Source organism: Caenorhabditis remanei, chromosome X, assembly GCF_010183535.1.
Source record: "Caenorhabditis remanei strain PX506 chromosome X, whole genome shotgun sequence".
Classification (NCBI taxonomy): Eukaryota; Metazoa; Nematoda; class Chromadorea; order Rhabditida; family Rhabditidae; genus Caenorhabditis; species Caenorhabditis remanei.
This window is the reverse complement of record NC_071333.1, coordinates 18,698,136-18,717,985: the sequence shown is the minus strand read 5'-3', so window position 1 is coordinate 18,717,985 and position 19,850 is coordinate 18,698,136. Positions and strand designations below refer to the sequence as shown.

At 38.6% G+C, this 19,850-nt stretch overlaps 2 protein-coding genes across 2 annotated transcripts; both read left to right on the top strand.

Annotated features, from left to right (window-relative positions):
• Nucleotides 1-5,899: 5,899 nt before the first annotated feature.
• On the top strand, nucleotides 5,900-8,875 carry GCK72_025778 (uncharacterized protein; the record flags this gene model as incomplete). Its single annotated transcript, XM_003105587.2, has 4 exons — nucleotides 5,900-5,972; nucleotides 7,762-7,926; nucleotides 8,044-8,130; nucleotides 8,607-8,875. The coding sequence occupies 4 exons, from the start codon at nucleotides 5,900-5,902 to the stop codon at nucleotides 8,873-8,875; spliced, it is 594 nt and encodes a 197-aa protein (XP_003105635.2).
• A 3,047-nt stretch (nucleotides 8,876-11,922) lies between these two features.
• Nucleotides 11,923-18,000, top strand: GCK72_025777 (uncharacterized protein; the record flags this gene model as incomplete). The annotated part of the gene is made up of 13 exons (XM_053736477.1): nucleotides 11,923-12,110; nucleotides 12,492-12,774; nucleotides 13,864-13,965; nucleotides 14,016-14,129; nucleotides 14,338-14,478; nucleotides 14,837-15,082; nucleotides 15,127-15,440; nucleotides 15,498-15,627; nucleotides 15,676-15,784; nucleotides 16,343-17,187; nucleotides 17,568-17,756; nucleotides 17,805-17,915; nucleotides 17,962-18,000. 13 exons carry the CDS (start codon nucleotides 11,923-11,925, stop codon nucleotides 17,998-18,000), a joined length of 2,811 nt encoding a protein of 936 aa, XP_053580043.1.
• Nucleotides 18,001-19,850: the final 1,850 nt, after the last annotated feature.

The following is a 19,850-nucleotide window of genomic DNA, read 5'->3' as shown; positions in this document are numbered from 1 at the left end:
CTGTACATTCTTTGCGCACCTTGAGAAAAAAGAGACCATGAGGCGTTGAGGGGGAAGACAATGAGGGGATGAGCTAAGAGGGTCATGTGTACCTTGGCTTAGATGATGTGTACATGCAGATATCATTGACTTGTTCAGTTTTAAATATGGTTTTATAGTTTGGCGGAATTTATTTTGTTCAATTGCTGAGAAACTGAGTAAGCTAAAAAAAATACAAAAATTTGATAGTAGTAGTAGAATCCTACAAATATGATATTACAATCCTTTCAATTGATTATTTCTAACCTCTAAGATTAATTTTAAAAAATATCAGGGCTGTTTCCCTTTACCTGGCAAATCTAAAATCCCATCTTCTGATTATCCCCCTTGTCACGCTTTTTATTATTCTAGAAATAGTACAAAAAACGATGAGACCCAGAAACAATGAGGAGCCTCCTAAGCCTTGATGGTGTCCCGTTGTCTCTCCCGCGCAACCGGTGAGTGGATCGGATCGACATATCGTGTGTCCTCTCCGCACAGGGGGGATAGCGAACGTTCTTCTGTTTCTCTCCTTCTGGTCAGTTTTTCTCATATTTCCCTCTTTCACTTTTTTCTTTGTTGTAATTATTGTTATCCGAGAAGTTCTTCCATTATTGAAGACATTTGCATTTTCCCGCATCTTATTTAATTTTAGAATATAACATTTATGTCATGTTTTTCTTTTTCAATTTTTCGAAAAATGGAAAAACTGAAGGAAGCCAAAAGTTTGAATGCAGAAGTTCTTGTTCTTCTTTTTCCTAATCTGTTTGCTGAAATTTCGCGTTTTTGAATTGCTTTTTTCTGGATTGAAATTCCTCTTGCTCATACACATCAAAAAAACAGCTTTTTTTTGAAACATCAGAAACCAAAGTTGCCGGACAGGCGAGAACCGCTGAAAAGACCATAAAATGAGTCATTTTTGTCATGAAAGGAAAATGTGGGCAGTAAGAGTGAACAGATTTTTTTTGCCTTTTTCTTCCCTCAAGTTTGTCATTTTTATTGAGAATTCTGAATTCCTTCTTGTCTCATCCACACCCAATTCTGCATTTTTGTGTGTCATTCTGAAAAAAAAGAGAAAAAACCGGCTTGGGTGCGGTCTAGGTGAAAAATGGCGTAATATGCTAAACCTGTGGTGTACAGTCAATTTGAATCCAGAAGATGCGTACTGATAAGAAGATAAAAAGATAATAATGATAGTGTACACTTGAATCCGAATGGGTGTCATAAAAGATATTATAGTAATAATTACCTCCGTCAGACTCACATTCAGAAATACACTTTTCTCTTCTATCTCCACTTTTCGATTCAAATTTCTGTCCGGTTTTCTGGAGAAAAAGGCGAAAAAGTGAAAAAGAAAACGGTGATACCATAAGAAGTGAAATTTAACGCTAGGGGCGCATTAACATTAACATTTTATTGCGGTTTTGGTTTCAAGGGGGGGCTGATTTACGATTCACCATTCATTTCGAGACAAGAAGCGTGATCCATTCCTCCCCGATTTCCTGATTCCCGTTGTATTCGATGAGACTTGGTTGGAATGTGTCTGTTTTTAATGGCTATTTTGTTTCTTGATGACCAATTTGGAACTTTTTCTGTTATCGGTGACGCCCATTCTCTAGTACATAAAGATACCTAATCTTAGGTCAGTAGTATTCCTAACTTATCAAACTTTGGCCCGGCTTCGAGAAAAGTTATCTATTTTTTGACAAAATGTTCTCTTACATTAAAAAAATCCAGACTTGTCAAAAATCGGGCCGGCCCGGGCCGGGCCGGGCCGAGATTTTTCCTGATTTCGGCCCGGTCGGACCGGGCCGGGCCGGGCCGAAATTTCTCTTGGCCCGGTCTGCCCGGATTCAAAAATGGGAACCCGTTTTTACCAAATTTTATTTGAAATTTTTAGAAAAAATAGAGTAAAAATGCTTAAATTATCATACATAATCACATTTTTCAGAAAATTTCAAAAAATTCCAAAAAAATTCAAAAACTCAAAATGTTTCAAAACGAGCCGAGCGGGCCGGGCTGGGCCGGGCCGAGATTTTTCTTGACCGCTCCGGGCCGGGCCGAGATTTTTCCTGATTTCGGCCCGGCCCGGCCCGTGACAAGTCTGAAAAAATCTAATTTCTTGATGCATTTATAGTTTTTGATTGAGTTCTGAAGTACAGTAGAAAATTCGACGTTTTCGGAGAAAAATATAAAAATTTTCAAAATTTCGTTCAAAGCTTGTGACATTTATTTTAACGAGTTTATTTCACAAGTATAATAATTTATAAGTGAGAAATTCTTCAATTATTCGGTTCATGAAAACCACACAAAGCACTTTGTACCAATCCATCCTATACCATCTCATCAAATGCAATTCCCCTCCGGCCCATCGCACATTTATGTAGTACAAAGTCTTCCTTCCTTCCACCTCCCTCCATCTTCTCCGCCAAGGTGTGTGTTAAACGCAATAGGCCGTTAAGACGGTGTCCTACCTTCGCCTCAACTATAAGGTTGTTACAATAATATTCATACCAATTCATACACATTGAGAAAGGCAACATTCTCTGTCTCTCTTTACTTCTTATGATAAGGACGCGCATGTGTGTGCGTGTGTACGACGAACAAATGTTATCACCAACACCGTCCCATTTCTCTTCAACGTCTTTCCCACACAATCTTTTTTGTCTGTTTCCTTGTTCTGTTTTTGTTGATTTGATAGGATTGGTCATTCAGGCCTAATAAGTGATCGGAATTATTATAGTAGAGTGGTTTTCCTGATTTATCGCAGAAGAATCGAAAAATTTTAGTGATGCACCACTCACTGAACCATTCTTAATTTGTATTACTTCTGTTCCAAGCAGAAAGTGCACATGAACTTTGAAAAGTTTCAAAAAACAACATCAACTCTTTGTTTCTCGTTTCTCACACATCATTCTATAGTTTTTTTTATTCCTACTCCCTCCTCACACCCAATGCAACGACTATTCGAATGATCGTCTCATAAAGAGCCAAAGATATGTGGGTTCTTGCCATTCAGCTTCTTTTTTTGCTATTTTTTTTTCAATCCTTCCCCCTCGTCTTCGCACATCATTCATTTTTCCCCATTCCATTCAATTTTTATTGTCTTCTACTAGCCTAGCTTCCAGAATCCAGTTTATCAATTTATCGCATCACAAATACACATTCAGTCATTCGAAATGCGCGTTTTAATTCGAAACCCTTTTTTCCTGCAAGCATTTATCAGCGGCTTAATTTTGGGGCGGTGGTGATAAGCTTCTCACCCTATACGCTATTTCGCGGAAAATAAATTTGAATGAATGGGTTCTTACGTTATTTCTATTGTTTTCATGATGTATGTGAATAAGATATATTTATAACTTGTGATAAGGAGGAATCTCAAGGAATGTCAAGTATCCAGAATAATCCAGAATATTTAGTAGAACAAAAAAAGTTATTCACTGAATAGAAGAACCGTCAATCATCCAAATCTTTTTTTTTCTCCATCTGTCTATTTCTCTGACTGTCTATCTATTCTATCCAGTTTTTCCCTGCCCAACTGTTTCTTTTCCACAAGTATTTCTACAGTAGCCTAATTGTGCATTTATGCGTGCTGCCTCCTGCCCTTCCTGTCTGTCAATACGAATTCAATTGACTTTTCTGACAACGCACCATTTCACTAACATACTGCGATTCTCTTCTCAGTTTGACATTTTTTACACCTTCAGTCACTTTTTCGTTGGTAGTATGTTTTTCTTAAGCGAACTCTACATATACCAAACGTTTTTCGTAATTTTGTTACTAGTCGTGATCTTTTTACCCCACTTGACTTTTAACATTATTTTTTGTCCATTTTCTCGTACATCACAAACAAAAGGTTTCGGAAGAGCCACCTCCCTGCTCCTAACCGTTTTATCATCAAACCACAATCCGCTGTTGCAAATCCCACTTCCTCTCACTCAAGCCGCTGAGTATTTCTCTGTTTGATCGACGACTTAGCCTTTCGAGACCTTTCTCTTCCCCATTCTTCCTCACCTATACTGTTTGTGTCGGCTTTTCCCCCTGTATTCTTTTTGGAGGCACCGGCTATTTCTCTGAGATTGTTAGTAGTGTCCTATTATGGTGTACTCATCATCTGCCTTGTCAAACACTAATATTCGTCGGCGTACTATACCGATAGTATTACCGAAGGTAAGTGTGTTCAAGTAAAGATGCGTCTGGGGGTCTAACATTGTAACAGTACATAAATCTTATATATTTTGCTAAAGGATTATTAAAAAGGATTATTAAAAAAGTACAATACCGTTTTCCTTCTCCTCCATTCATGTTACAATTTGATTCTTCACATCACATATGTGCTGCTGATTGAGTTTCTGATAAAATGCTCTTTTTTTTCGTTGAGCCACTCATTTTATTAGACTTACATTCTCTCTACTTGTCTTATTCTGAACTTCTATCTTTGTCTATTTTCGGTTGGTGGTCTTTTCTCTATTATTGTTTCCTGACTCGTAACAATTATGGAATCAAATCTCGTTCGTTTCATGCCATTCTACCACCCAACTCTTTCTGTTAGCTTCCCATCTAAGGACATTCTAAGAAAGACACTTATTTCCTCTTGGTCAATGTTCCATTAGCATTAAAAAAGGGAACAAGAGAAGAGCAACAGAAAAGCAACATTAATCAAATTTCCTAATAAGGTTTCGGCTTTCTCTTTTCTCCTTGAGTAGATCTCGATGACAAGACCTCATAAATAAGAGGTGCCGGATGTGCAAACCCGTTAAGGTAGTTGCCGCCAGCCGGCTGTATTTGTAAGGCACTTCTGTTGCTTTCAATAGAAGAGGACCATGTTGGGGGTAACGTCTCCAGCCGGTCAACATCAATTTCACACAATAGAAAGGGCAGCTGGCGGAGTAGAAAGGAAGAACGGCGAAAAGATTGGGCCGAGATAACAGTGTTCGTGTGAGCGTGAACGCACATGTTGCTTGGACTATGTCTTTCCCCTTTTTATTGTATTTACTGATTCACTAGGTTTCCGGAAAACGAAAACCATATGGTGGATAGTATCCGAATAGTTTTTTGAAATATCCCTTAGCTATTAAATTCAAACTTGTCGAATTTCGGCCCGGTCCGTCTTCAAGAAAAGGTACCTAATTTCAACTAAATTTTTTGCACTAAAAATTTTTTTATGTTTAAAATATCCATTTTCTTGATGTATAACTAGTATTTGATTGAATTCTGAAGTATAGTCAAAAAGTCGACATTTTCCTGAGAAAATTCAAAATTTTGTTCAACATTTAGCTCTTTTTTTTTGAATTTAAATCCTGAACCGACGGCCCCGACCCGTGACAATTTTGATTAAATTCATTGTAGAAATGTGTGAATAACTGTTATTTCTAATTCATTACCCTCATATTACTAATGTTTCTTCATTATTAATATCTCTAAGTAGACAAATACAGCTGGATCTGGAAAGCCCTGCGACTTTTTTGATTGTCCCGCCTGGTACCAGCTGTTGCAGACCCTTGGGTCGTACCAATCATTTCATTTTAATTGAATCTGGTTCTCTTTAGCAAATAGCAATCACTGGTATCTTACAGTATGCAGAGCATTTCTATATTCAAAATAAACCCAAAATCCTTTACACCATATCTCATTCAAATCTGCTTGTTTCTCACCAGCCCCGACACATTCCCACATTAGTCGTATATATTTTTGAGACGGGATTACGTCACCCGCCGTTGTCCCTTTCTTTTCTGACCTTAACCCAACGGTAGCCGCTTTGAAATTGCCGACAATTTTTTTTTACTTATATGGCATAACTAACTATTCTGTATTGCTTTTATAGATATGTATAACATTCTGATTTTTTTAAATTTTCATGATTTCGAATTTTCAGAACAAAATGGATGGCTTCGCCGAAGCTAACCAGCTACTCTCATCAGCACTGGAACAATTGGATGATATTATAAGAAATGGTTAGTAAAAAAAATTGCTTAGCAACATCTTCTCACAAAAAACTCATAAAAAGAGAAATGACAAACGAAATGGTCCATTGAGAACGATGAAAATGAGGGACAGAAAAATGAAAAATAAGAGCAAAATAAAAATATAAATTATAGTCATAAAAATAAGTGCGCTCATACACATTTATATATTCAATATATTCAACCGAGCCCTTCAAAATTGTGAATTTCATTCAAATTCGTCTGATCTTCAGTCCTAACCGATGAATTTCAACTTCCCGTACTATGGTAAGGTCATTTTAAATAAAAAGTGCAAATATTGAACAAAAATTTCAAAATTGAGAAGAAATGGTCAGTTTCAATTTTAGGGCAAACAAACTGAACCATATGGTTAGTCTGTCTCCGACGGTCGATGCAATAAAGAAGAAAAAGAAAATTGTTTTATTTGCTTCATTTCACAGTTTTTCCCTCCCACCTATCTTCTTCCTCTTCTACCTCCTTTTTTGAGGTTGTAGACCTCTTTTTTCGTTCCCGATTGACCGGCAATGTCCATCGTCTACCGGCCCCCGACCAGTTTGTTCTATTCATAACGACCAGCCTTTTTGAAAAAGAGAACGACGACACGTACCGAGGCAGGTGGTACAAAATATTTGTATTTTCATTTTCATTTTCGGAGGTTTGCTTCCTTTTTTGTAGAAGCGTCACACGAGTTGTACTAGTCCGATTTTTTTTAGTTTAGATGAAAAACTTTGGTTTTGAAATTGTCAGTTTGTGTGAATTAGCTTAGATTATCGTTTTTCACATATTTTGATTAGGTGCAACTGAGAAAGAACAACATATTGTCATGTTTTCAAAAGTCAGAAAGTCATTAAATTCCCATAAGGCTATGATGTCAATTTTCTTTTTCTGCAAGTAGCCTCTGTTCATTTTCATTTCATTACTTCCTACCCTCCATTCATCCTTTTGTTTTTTAATGTTACCAGTGAAGTAACCACTCAGCTAGCTGATATTCTATATCTTCTTCCTGTGTTTCTAGCTAAAATAACTAAAATAGAAAATATTTTTTCCACAAAATATGTGTTTTGATTCTAATGATTTAAATTTCAGTCTCTTCAAAAGCTTAGTTAACTAAAAAAAGAAATATGAATATTGAATAACGCATCGTTTCAAATGTCGCCCCCATGCCTTTGTCATTTTTGGTAAAATGGTTAGTAGGGGAGTCGAATGTCCTTTTTTGCCGCCAGTGTGACCGAAACTCTTAAAACAGAAAAATGAAGCGCGGAGTGGAATTTCCGTTCCTCTTTTCATTTCCATCAAATTTCCGTACCGCGCAAACACAACCACACACACTTTCTTTCCTTCCCCCCCCAATTTCCAACTTTTCCCCTATTTTTCCACCAACCCTAACAAACACAGAGACTAGTGACAAACACAATTTGAATTGAAATAAACTTTGAAAAATTGCACACTTCATTTTCTTCTCCCAATTTATTTCATTTCCAATTTAAATTCATCAGTTCACTGACGCGCCCCCCCAAAAAAGTTCAGTGGTTCCCAACTGGTATTTATTTACATTTTATTCATTTCCTCCTTCTCAAAGTACTTCACTTTTCTTTCTTTCGCTTCTTTCGACTTTTGTCTTGTATTGGTACTCGATAATGACAGAGAAGATAACAGGAGGTAAACATGTTTGCTTAGAAGAGAAAATGAGTGGTGACTGAAATGGTCGAATGGGTCCTTGACACCAAAAGTGGTTTTAAAATGAGATTTCTCTTTGATCCAACCAAAAATTTTTTTTCAGGAAACACAACTTCTCGGAGTACCACCACAATCGGATCCGTCGGTCCGACACCCATCATCAAAAAATCATTCCGAGACCTACTACCACCGCCTCCATCACTCAGGTCGACATATTCCCCAAGAATAATGGAGAATGGTCATTCTCACAAGCAGCATATAAATGATGGTGAGTGGAATTGAGAAAAAGGGCGTATGAAAGAAAAATAATGTGTTAACCAGTACAAGATTCATTTCTTCTTTTTTTTGCTTTACCAAAAATATATTATATTGGCTCTTATTTTAGACATTGACAATGGAAATGCAGATGATGAAAGGTCTAGCCGGGAAATAAACCGCCAATGGATTAGTAGTGATTGGAAACATCGTACAGGTTGGTATCTCTACTTTTTTCAAAGAATTTCGACTTAAACACCTTTAAGAAAAGATGCCAGTCAGCATATTATGTTTACACTCATAATCACTGATAAGGTGTCTTCCAGTTTTAGAGTCTTAACAATCTTCTCCGAATTTTTCTTTATATATATATATATCTTTATATATATATATATATATATATATATATATATATATATATATATATATATATTATAATACATATTTTTTGGTTTTCCTACGCTTTACGTGTAAATAATGAAATCAAAGCTGAAAAAATTGTTTTCTATAAAACATTGTAGGCTATTCAACCTGTTTTTAAAATAAAAACTGTTTTAATTGAGTTTCGCCATTCCCAATCGTTAAGAGTGTTATGACTCATAGCGTTTCCTCGTTTCTTCCAAATTGTTCTATCAAAAACAATAATCTAGCATTTCCGATCGATACCGTTCTCTAATTCCTGAAATGTTATAGATTTGGGTTCCGACGGTTCATCTGGAGTTGAGTCGCCACCATCTGATCTACCAACGTCTTCATCTTCACTATTCAGTCCACCAAGGATTTATCAGGAGTTTGTAAAAGCTATCGACGAGCACACGATGACGGAGAGGCCAGATTTGGAGACACGCCTGAAAATTATGAAATGGGTGGCTGGACGGACGGTTAGTTTGGTTAAAGTAATATTTTGCATGTATGTTTTGTGTGAATCAAAAATTGGAAACTTGGCCAGTCGATATGTCTAATTGTTATGATTCAAAAAAATATTTCTGCGCGGGAAAATGAAAAATCTTTCTCAAACTTACTGACCACTCTCCTACTTCCAAAATAACTTTATCCTATCTCTATCTCTACATACACTAAAATGGATAGAGAAAAGAAAAGAGAGAAGAAGAAACAAGACAATGTTGCCGAATAGCGAAGCAGTTCTGAAAGAAAGGCTCCGGAGATAGGGCGGGTGGGACGACCGGCCGATACTAACACAATTAGCGACAGAGGTCCCGAGTCCCTACACCAATACTTGGACTGGTGTGTCCCTTCCGGAGAAAAAAGACAGACATATCCAAACTGAGAGACTCTTCTTCGTCATCTTTCTAAGCCTCTCTCTATGTTCTGTTTGGATATTTTTTCGTTTTTGGGTTATCATTCCTGAATCCCTTATTCAAGATTCTGGAAAGTTATGAATTTTCTAAACAATTTCTTTAAGGACCTTCAAAAACTGAATGCATTTTTCCTACTGGACCTCATCAACTAACAATTACCAAAAAAGTTGGTCTTCCCTTTTTTCTTCTTCTTCTTTCTGTTGTGCTTCTTCTTTCTTTTCTAGTTTTTCGGTGCCCTCCCTGTCATTTAGAAGTTGAGTTGCGGTTTTTGTGGGTGGGAGGAAGGAAAGCCAACTGAATTCTCCACTCATTTTGAATTCTTTCCGAAAAAGCACTTCTCTGAAGAGATACTCGTTTTAGTCACTTTGTTGTCTTGAATGTTTTTGGTTGAGGATGAAAAAGAAGATCCGGTTTGAATAATAGATATTGGGATGTTTTCCATTGTCTGCAGCTCACATGGCTCTTTAGAAATGTTGCCATTTGATTTTCTGGTAACTTTTTACCCAGACTGTTTTTTTTGAGTACTGTAGCGTTGAACTTCTTCAAATCCAGTTTTCTTTGTTCCCACATGATAAATCGTTCTCACATCTCGTCTCATGTCCGATCTCTAAGCTCCTCGACTAAGAAAATACCCCCTTGATGACAAAAGAGCTCTCGGACAAAAAAACATAGATTCGTATTTGGTCGAGTCATTTATAACCGAGAAGACGTTTATAAATATATGTATATTCGGGGAGGCATTCATCTCATCTCTTTTATAAGCGGGAACGCAAGAAAATTGCCGTATGTTAGTGATGAAGAGGCACGAAAAGGTTGGATAATCCCTGGGTAGAACGTTTTTTTTTTCGGTGTTGGGCTGCTGAAATTTTGGGATAACACTGGGTTCTTGGATTTTCCTTTTTCCCCAACTTTGATTTCGTGACTCCTAATGTAAGATTATCATTACAGAATGTCCAAACTTACAAGTTCCTGAAACTGAACATGTTTTCCGTTGCTTGAAACATATTATGGTTTATTGCATTCCCGTTGAATCCACTTCAAAGTTTCCAATTGTAGTACTGAGATCTCACAAAAACCTAAATAACGGTTTTCATGGAAATGTTCTGCAAACTGGAATGCATATTCAAAAAGATATATATATATATAATTCGACCCAGATTTCCGAAATACGTCCGGATCATTCCCTAGTTAGTGCAATTTAAATCTATCATTAATCAACTACTCATATTTTTTACAACTTTTTTCTCCATCTCGTATAATATATTGTTCCCAATATTTTAGACACGAACAACTTTTTATCACTATTTGTTGTTCCACATCTTTTCGTACATACCTGCAAACAACAAACCAACACAACTCATCCCAACTAATGATAATCACCCAATCGGCACCTCTTTGAAGTGTCGCTTGTCAATTTGTGTGAGATGATAGAAAACCTAGAAAACCTCTGTCTTCCTGCAGACTGCAACATGAGAGGGTGATAGGTGCAAGAGACATTTATTTTTCAAATCGTCAAATATATCAATAATTGTCTCTCCCATCTTTCTGTGGTAGTTAGTAGCAGTTGAAAATGAGAGAATAGTGTGTAAAAGCTTGTGTATATGATCTGTACTCGAAAAGATAGAAGTGGAGCAAGCAAGGGATAGGGGAACATACGTTATATTTTTCTTCTCCCGGGGGCTCCGCTTCCCGGCAGAGAAAAAGTTTCTTGGGGGGATAATAGTAACGGAGAAACAGAGAAGTAGATCGGAGGAGACAAGAATTTTCCCTCTTCTCTTCCCGTTTGTCTCTTGTGCTTCGTGTGCTAGTAGTGATTGATCCGTGTGAGGGTGCCCGGCTTGTCTTGGAGAACAGTTGTCATCACATCACGCATTCCACAACTTGTCTGCCCACCCTCTATTCTCTCTTTATCTTATCAGAGGGATAGAGAGAGAGAAGGGTCCCTTGCAAAAAATCTTTAGACTATAGTCACCGCCACTTATTTTATACTTTTATACTTTTATTTTTGTTTATCTCACCACGGGAGGAGACGTTGATTGGATAATTAGGTAAGGTTTTGGGGAGTTGGATGTTTTTAATCTCTGTTAGGAAATTTGAATATTTAGTATGAATTTATTTTCTAAGGTTTTGACTAGGAAAGGGTATGGAGTCAGTTTGGAGTTATGGGACGTAACTTATAACATTGAAAACGCTGATTCTAAATATACTATCAATTTTTGCCCTCGATGCTTGGTATTCAAAAAAACAAGGTCAACATTTGGAAAAACTGAGAATTGTAACCTTTTTAACACGCGAAGGTGCAAAAATGGTTGCAAAAAATGTTTCGTGTGTTGGAAAGGTAATAATCTATCATTTTTATCGAACGTTGACCTTGTTTTTCTTGAATACCAGGCCGCGAGGACAAAAATTGTATACATATTTGAAATTAGCGTTTTCTCAGCTTTCCAATGATATAAGTCACGTGCTATAACTCAAACTGGCTCCACGACTTTCCCTAGTAAATTTGAAAATGTGTTCAATTTTATTGTCAACAATTCCGACTTTCTATTAAAATTGAATTTTTTGTGATTCCTGAGTGTCATTTTTGTTTATTTTTCGAGAAAGTCTAATATCAGTATATCATCCAACTCTACCAATCAATTTTAAAAACATTAGACCCTATTATCTTTCTACAGTAATCCAACTCCGACATGTACTCCCGTCATAGCATCAGCGACGCGTATGGCGCTGTTGCTATGCCATCTGAAGATGCGCTAACCGTTAGCTCTTCCCAAAATTCCCAAATTGATGCGTTCGCCGCGTCGGTGGACAGAGAACGAGACTCATTGCGCAGTTCGGGCAGTGGCAATATATTCAAGGATAATGGGTCAATCAAACGGTGAGTAGTAGTTGTAGCACAAAAAGGGAATGAAGGGGGGATGACTCTTTTGTGGTTGGGTTAGTCAGTCATTTGGCGCTCTTTTCGACATGTTTCCAATTTTCTCAAGTAATCTACCCCCCCCCCCCCTTTTCCTCTCTCCCATGTGTTGGACAAAAGAAGTTGAGGAAATGAATGAGTAGTAAGGGTTCCTGGTTATCCTCCTGGAACCCTTTTTGATATATATTTCGAAAAAAGGATCAAACCTTCCTTTTTCGTTTTCTCCAGACCCAGACCCTTCAAAAATTATCATTTAGAATACCACTCCTTTGAATTTTTAAATTATTGAATTTAAATTTTCCTCCCAGCTAATTAACCTTTTTGCCTAAAAGCGTTCTTCAGCCGCCAAGCCATTCCCTATGTGACCCATTACTCGGACTCCGGTTTCGGTTCTGCACCATCCGCAGGTTCCAGTTGCTCTTACCTACCGCCACCACCACCGTACCGTATGCGGGGTAGTGGAGGGTTTACTAGTAAACCACAACACAAAATTCATCGGAGTCTGAGTGATTCCAAGTACACGGCTAGTCTGATGACTGCGGTCCCACAAATACCGTTGTTGTCAATGACACCGTTGAATCAGCTCCCATCAAGAGACACTCGTGGAGCGAGTTGGATCAGTTTGGTTAGTAGTGTTGCTGTGGTTTTCCATTTTTCAATTTTTATGAAAACTGATAGAATTTGACCTTTTCTCTCATCTAACGTGTGTTTTTTTTTAATTTCTCATCTAATTCTGATTCCTATCTAATCCTTCTTCTTTCTCATCCTGTGTGTCTTCATGTCTTATCCCGTTCAGTTAGTAACATTCCGTTGAAACTAGGAAACTAGGAAACTAGCACATGTTCAAAGTTTTGATCCGCCAATTCGTGAAAGCAGTAGTGAGCCCTCCTTTTGATAAAGTGATGAACGAAGTGACATTCGTTGTCTCGAGGAATGTGTGGAATGCTTATCCCTTTCTCTCTCGTTTGCTTTGACATGTGGACGAGAGCATCAAGGAAATGACATCTGTTCACTTTTTGTAGTAGTCGGACGCTCTAAATCTTTTTGGCGGCAGAACAACACAAATTATCTTTGGCTATATTGCAGAAAGAGCAGAATATATAAGAACATATATAAAAGAACAATATATACAATAAAAGAACAAAAAAGATAATTATCGTCAAAAAAAAAGATGACTGGTGACATTTTCGGCGGTGTAAAGCTTAGAAGGTCCCAAAGAATTTTCATTGCCCTTTTGAAAAAAAATATCCGTGTTCTTTCTCTTATGTGTAGATTTGAAAAGCAATGCAAACAATTGAAAGCAATCAGTTGTCTGTTGCTGGTAACGGCAATGGATGGATGAGGGAATTATTCAGTTTGAACAAACAAGTATGACGGCTTTCCGAAGGGGAGGCTCTTGCGTCGAAATTACTATTTTTAGGAGCTCTTTCTGAAGATTTTATTCAATTTCTTTTCTCTCAACCTTTTACAAAATGTCTAATCTGATATACTTCCATTTTTTTGCAGTGTGTATTTCAATCCTGTTAGTAAATACTCGTCCGAAATGCGGAGGATATAATAATATGCATCAAATATGGCACATAGACGGGCCAAGTCGAAGGTTTTTTATTGTGTTGTGTTGTTTTAAAAATTAAGTTTAAAAAACAACTGCATGTAACATTTGTGAATTTGTGCAATGCCTTCCTACTAGACTTATGCAGGTTTTGCTTTTCAGAGCCCATCGCCTTCGATGTCGACCGTCTCGTGCCCAGAGTACCCCGAGTTGCAGGATAAACTGCACCGATTGGCAATGGCTCGAGACAGTTTACAGTTACAGGTGTGTACGCAGAAATCTGAAACCTGAAATTTCAAATTGTGTTATTTTAGGTATCAGTGTTAAGTGAACAAGTTGGCGCGCAGAAAGAGAAAATCAAAGATTTGGAAACGGTTTTGGCGTTGAAACGTAACAATCTGACATCAACAGAAGAGCTTTTGCAAGATGTGAGTTTAAACGTTCAAAATTGGTTATGCTAACACCTCAGTTATATGACATGCTCCACATTTTGTTTTTGACCTGTCAGAATGTTAAAATCAGAAATACGTTGTACCTGCACAATACAAATTTATGTTTTGTAACCTTAAAATACCTTGTCCTTTCCCTTTCAAAAAGGCGCACCCTCATCATTTTCACACGAAATCACACATTCAGAAGTACCATCGCATCGATGAGTGCCAAGAGCTCGAGTCAAAAAAGATGGACCTTTTGGCGGAGGTGTCCTCCCTCAAACTCCGTTACGCCACTTTGGAGCGTGAGAAAAACGAAACCGAGAAGAAGCTGCGTCTCTCACAGGTCCGTTTTTTAGTCTTCCTTTCCTCCCCCAACAACTAAATCCCCAAATAGGCGAGTGATGGTGGTGTCGTGTGTACTCTCTGGATGATATTCTTGGAAAATTGGGGAGAATGGGAGCACAAAGGATAATTCTCTTTTGAATTTGTCCTTTTCGGCTCCGGATGTGCACTTTATTAATCTCACTGGCCTCTCTCTTTTTTGTTGGTTGATGTAAGCCACAATTAATTTTAATTTTATAATTTTTAACTAATCCAAATTGATTATCATACTAATTACAACGTTTTGATCTGAATAATCTCCTGAATGGTTGGCTTTTACTTTTACTTTATATTCTAAATCAAGTATATCCTATTTCCAGAACGAGATGGACCATGTTAACCAATCCATGCATGGTATGGTGGTCCAGCAACAACTCCAGCACCATACCAACGGAAATGGCTCCGGAGGTTACATGTCACCACTCCGAGAACACCGGAGTGAGAAGCAAGATGAGGAGATGGTACAACTCCGGACAGCGGTGCAACGGCTAATGGCTGATAATGAGCATAAATCCCTGCAGATTAATAATTTGAGAAATGCGTTGGATGAGCAAATGAGGTCGAGGGTTAGTTATAAGCTGATTGATTTTTGATAAAAATTATTTTTTAGTCCCAACAAGAAGATTTCTACGCGGCTCAACGAAACTACACCGACAACTTTGATGTCAACGCTCAAATCCGTCGAATTCTGATGGATGAGCCATCTGACTCAATGTCTCATTCCACATCATTCCCTGTCAGCTTGAGCTCCACCGCTAGCAATGGAAAAGGTCCACGGTCCACCGTTCAGTCGTCTTCATCATACAACTCCTCTCTCTCCGCAGTTTCTCCACATCATAATTGGTCGTCAGCTGGTGCTGGAACACCACGTCATTTGCATCCAATTGGTAGTAATCAACGGGTCAATAATATTAATGCTGCACAGTGAGTTTTATTCTTTTTTCTGGTATAAAATTATAAAATTCAATTATGAATACCTAGATATCGTTCTCCATCGTCCCCCGCTGCTCGTCAGCTAGCCGCTGAACTCGATGAGCTACGAAGGATTGGAAATGAAGTCGCTGCTCATAACAACTACTCCTCTGCCAGCTTACCAAGAGGTGTTGGAAAGGTAAAATATATTTCCCAAAAAAGAAATTCAACTGTACCATGTTTCCAGGCATCATCTACACTCACACTACCAGCCAAGAAGCTCTCAGTCGCATCAGGAACATCTGCTGGTGAGTTGGGCGGTTCGATGAGCAGTGTTGCTCATCCGACACCCAAACGTAATTACCGAGCACAAATGAACCGATGGATCAACGAAAAATTGCGGCGGAAGCGCGCAGTCAGTGCGCCAAATCTAGGTAGAGATTGAATGTCTCATGAAATGCACAGTTTCCGTTTTTCCGTTTGGTGTGTGCCATTTTCTAACATTCATTCTTTATTCTTACAGGCAATCCCTTGAAATTATTAAATGAGCATTTTTTCGAGCACAATATCAAGAATCAAAAACTAAAAACCACGTTTTGTTCTGCTTTCATTTTGAGTTTCCAACAAAATATTTGCGTTTGTTCGACTGACTGTTATTCCCGAGCCGGCACACTAACAACATGTTGAAATGTAATAACCTAAATGTTGCGTTGACGAATCCATGATAATCGTATCCTACGTTTTTTTGTCCGGTAACGAATTGGTTCGTTTTGAACATTTGTTTTGAAAATACCACACGGTTTGAGTTTTACTAAAACCATGCAAAAAAATGTTTAACAAATCACATAAAATTAACCGATTCCTTATTTTTTTCCATTATTTAGAATAACAGTAATTCATGCTCTGATTTTCAGTTGAATCTGATGATGAGATTGCACGTGGTCGTGGTCTAAACACCGCCACCTCTCAATCCAACCTCAAGAACTTCTCCCGGGAGCGTACTCGCTCTTCTCTCCGCAACATCTTCAGCAAGCTGACCCGGTCGACATCCCAAGACCAAAGCAACTCGTTCCGTCGTGGAAGTGCAGCTCGTTCAACGTCAACCGCCCGTCTCGGCTCAACCACTCACCTTGGCACTGTGCCAAAGCGTCCGCCACTCTCACAGTTTGTGGATTGGAGGTCTGAACAACTTTGCAACTGGATTGCTGAAATTGGATATCCCCAATACGCCCATGATGTGTCAAGACATGTCAGAAGTGGTCGTCACTTTTTGAACATGAGCATGCACGAGTACGAGGGACTGCTAAACATCAAAAATCCGGTTCATAGAAAACGAGTGGCACTTTTACTTCGAAGAATTGAAGAGGACATCGTGGAACCTGCCAACAAGTGGGATGTTCATCAAACATTACGGTGGTTAGAGGATATTGGATTGCCTCAATACAAGGAGATATTCGAGGAGAATGTGGTGGATGGTCCGTTGTTACTAGCACTCACAGCTGCTGATGCAGTTGAGATGAAAGTGGTGAACGCCCATCATTATGCCACTTTGGCAAGAAGTATCCAGTTCTTGAAGAAAACTGACTTCCGGTTTGATGCAATGGAGAAGAAAATCGATCAAAATATCGCTGACAAGTATCCATGCCCAGATGTTGTAGTTCGGTGGAGTCATGCTGCGACCTGTGAGTGGTTGAGGAAAATTGATTTGGCTGAGTTCACACCAAATCTTCTTTGTGCAGGAGTACCCGGTGCTTTGATGGTAAGTTCCTAGCAAGGGAAACCTTGAGGAGTTGCAAATTTGAAATCGTCTCAAACGTCTACCGTGTGTTAAGGACAGATTGATTAGGCATATCCTCAACTTTTGTTTGATGCTTGTCACTTGCCGCTGAGAAAAACAGTCTCAAAATTTTACCCTTGTAGTTAGGTGTAAAACTCCGGAGAATAACTTCCAAAACCAGGAGGGAAGACGGTTTTTATCAAAGACAAGTGATGAGCACAAAACAAACATTTGGGATACGCTTTATCAAGTTATCATTAATGCCTGATAGCAATTTAGAACGATTCCAATCTTGCAACCTCATGATGTTCCCTTGTAACATTATAGTGTGCTTACTATCAACCTATATCCACAACTTTCAGATCTACGAACCATCGTTCACCGCCGAATCTCTGTGCGAAATCCTCCAAATGCCACCGCACAAGACACTACTCCGACGTCATCTTTCCTCTCACTTCAACCAGCTACTTGGCCAGAAGATCATCGCCGATAAGAGAGACTTCTTGACTGCCGGAAATTATCCGCAGATCTCCCAAACAGGAAGGGTGAAGGTACATAGGCAGACAGGGTCAGGGGATTGCAAGATTTCAAATTTACAGATTGTGCGAAAGGGATTCTCACTGACTCGAAAGAAGGCAAAGAATGAGATTTGCTTGGAGCCAGAAGAGCTATTGTGCCCACAAGTGTTGACTCACAAGTACCCAACCTTGGTTGGTCAAATCTTGTCAAAATTCAACCTAATTTTTATAATTTTAGGCCGGCGACAACAGTTCCTTGGAATCGTCAAACGTGTAGTTGAATCCAAAAATCATCTAGGAACCAATCAATCATTGTGCCCTCAACCCGTGCAACATGACAAAAAAGTGTAACAACAATGTCGCCCCCCCCCCGCTGTCTGTAATTAAAATTTGAATCGATCCCACAAATTGCGAGTCTCTTGCATTTCCAGAAGTCTTACTTCTTCTTTTTTCTTCCAAAACTATTCTTTCTATCCAAACAATTTTTCTTTCCAATTTTTCTCATCACAATTCCAAATTATATATATATATTCCCAATGTGTTCCCTGCCTCATATATTTTAGTATTTTGAGCTGAATTGTAGAATAAATTTCACTACAACTTCTCCCCCCTTCCTTCTATATTTTTATTTTGTTTCATCTATTTTCTAAGATGAAACTTTCCCAAAAACCTTGAAATTTTCTATGTGATTCCGTTCCAAATGAAACCCTTTTTCCCGCATTCATCGTCTCCCTCTCCCCATTTTTCTTCCGTTTCCAAAATATTGTCATTTTCCAAGTTTTTCACCTTGTGCCCATTTATTTCTTTTCCGTGAGTAAACTGTTGAGATCTATTTTGTTTCCATTCGTGTGTTCCGACGGTAATGTCCTTCAAAGTAGACGAGAGTAACCTTGAGGAACAGACATACCATTCAGTTTAAAAAATTAGTTACAACAATGTTTAAACTCCGCCTATTCAAACCGATCACTATAAAAACTGAAAATTTGTATACAGTGCCGGTCAGAAAGTTGTAAACTTTGAACCATTTCAGTTAAAATTGTTTAATGTTGACAGCGTGCCATGGCAATTCTCATTGTCCCACCTAGTAAGTTTTTAATGGACCATACAGATTAAAAGTATATCTCCATTTTTGTAGTTGATTTTTTTTTGTGAGGACACTCCCTTGAGAGTTATGGTAATTTTAGAAGCACAGCTCAAAATATCACGGATTTACACTGAAATTGGTCGATTTGAGGGAGAAATTACATCGTCGATACGTAACTTGCTAGGGAGTGTTCGTACAAAAAAGTTGTCAACTACAAAAATGGAGTTCTACTTTTGATGTGTATAATTTATTAAAAAGCTACTTCATGGGATCATCAGAATTATCAAGACACACTCTCAAAAATTGGAAAAGTTCAACTGAAAACGGCCAAAGTTACAACCTTCTGACTGACACTGTATACAATGTTTCAGTTTTTATGATGATCGGTTTGAATAGGCGGAGTTTAAATTTTGGGGGAGAGTATCATTCCGGTGCTCTCCGTTTGGGCGGTAGGGAGGAGTTGGGTAGCGACCCGGAAGTATGGATGCCCAACCACCGCAATCTGATCTGGCATTGTGTTTCGGATGGTCTCTGTCTCTAGATCTGAAATAGAGCTCTGGCCTTAAGAACACACGCGCGGACCGGTTGGATGCCGACTCGATCTGGAGGGTGCAAACCTGAAAGGGAAAGTTGAAGGCCGTGAGGCTCCTGGCGGGAAACTCCGTCATAGTCAGTGGTGTGCCAACACCCGACGACTATGACATAGTTGGAGGAATCCTGATCTGATAATAATCATTGTTCATATAAGGGAGGGGGATGGTAAATACCCAGGGTCCGAAACCATCAAAGCAGCTACTGACCAGCATAGTAGTGATGAACACATAGACCCTGGGGTTCCCTGAACTCGACCCATCTGCACAAACCCACTTTGTACAAATGAACCAAACTGATGAAGAGTTTAATGATTTCTTACATCACAGCTAGCGGACCTACCGTGAGGTAGACTCCCGCCGCTGTAGCAGGCTCGCCATTTGTAACTAATTTTACTTTGTACATCTTCGTAAACTTTTTATATTATCTTTGAAGAATGTCATAGCCTAATA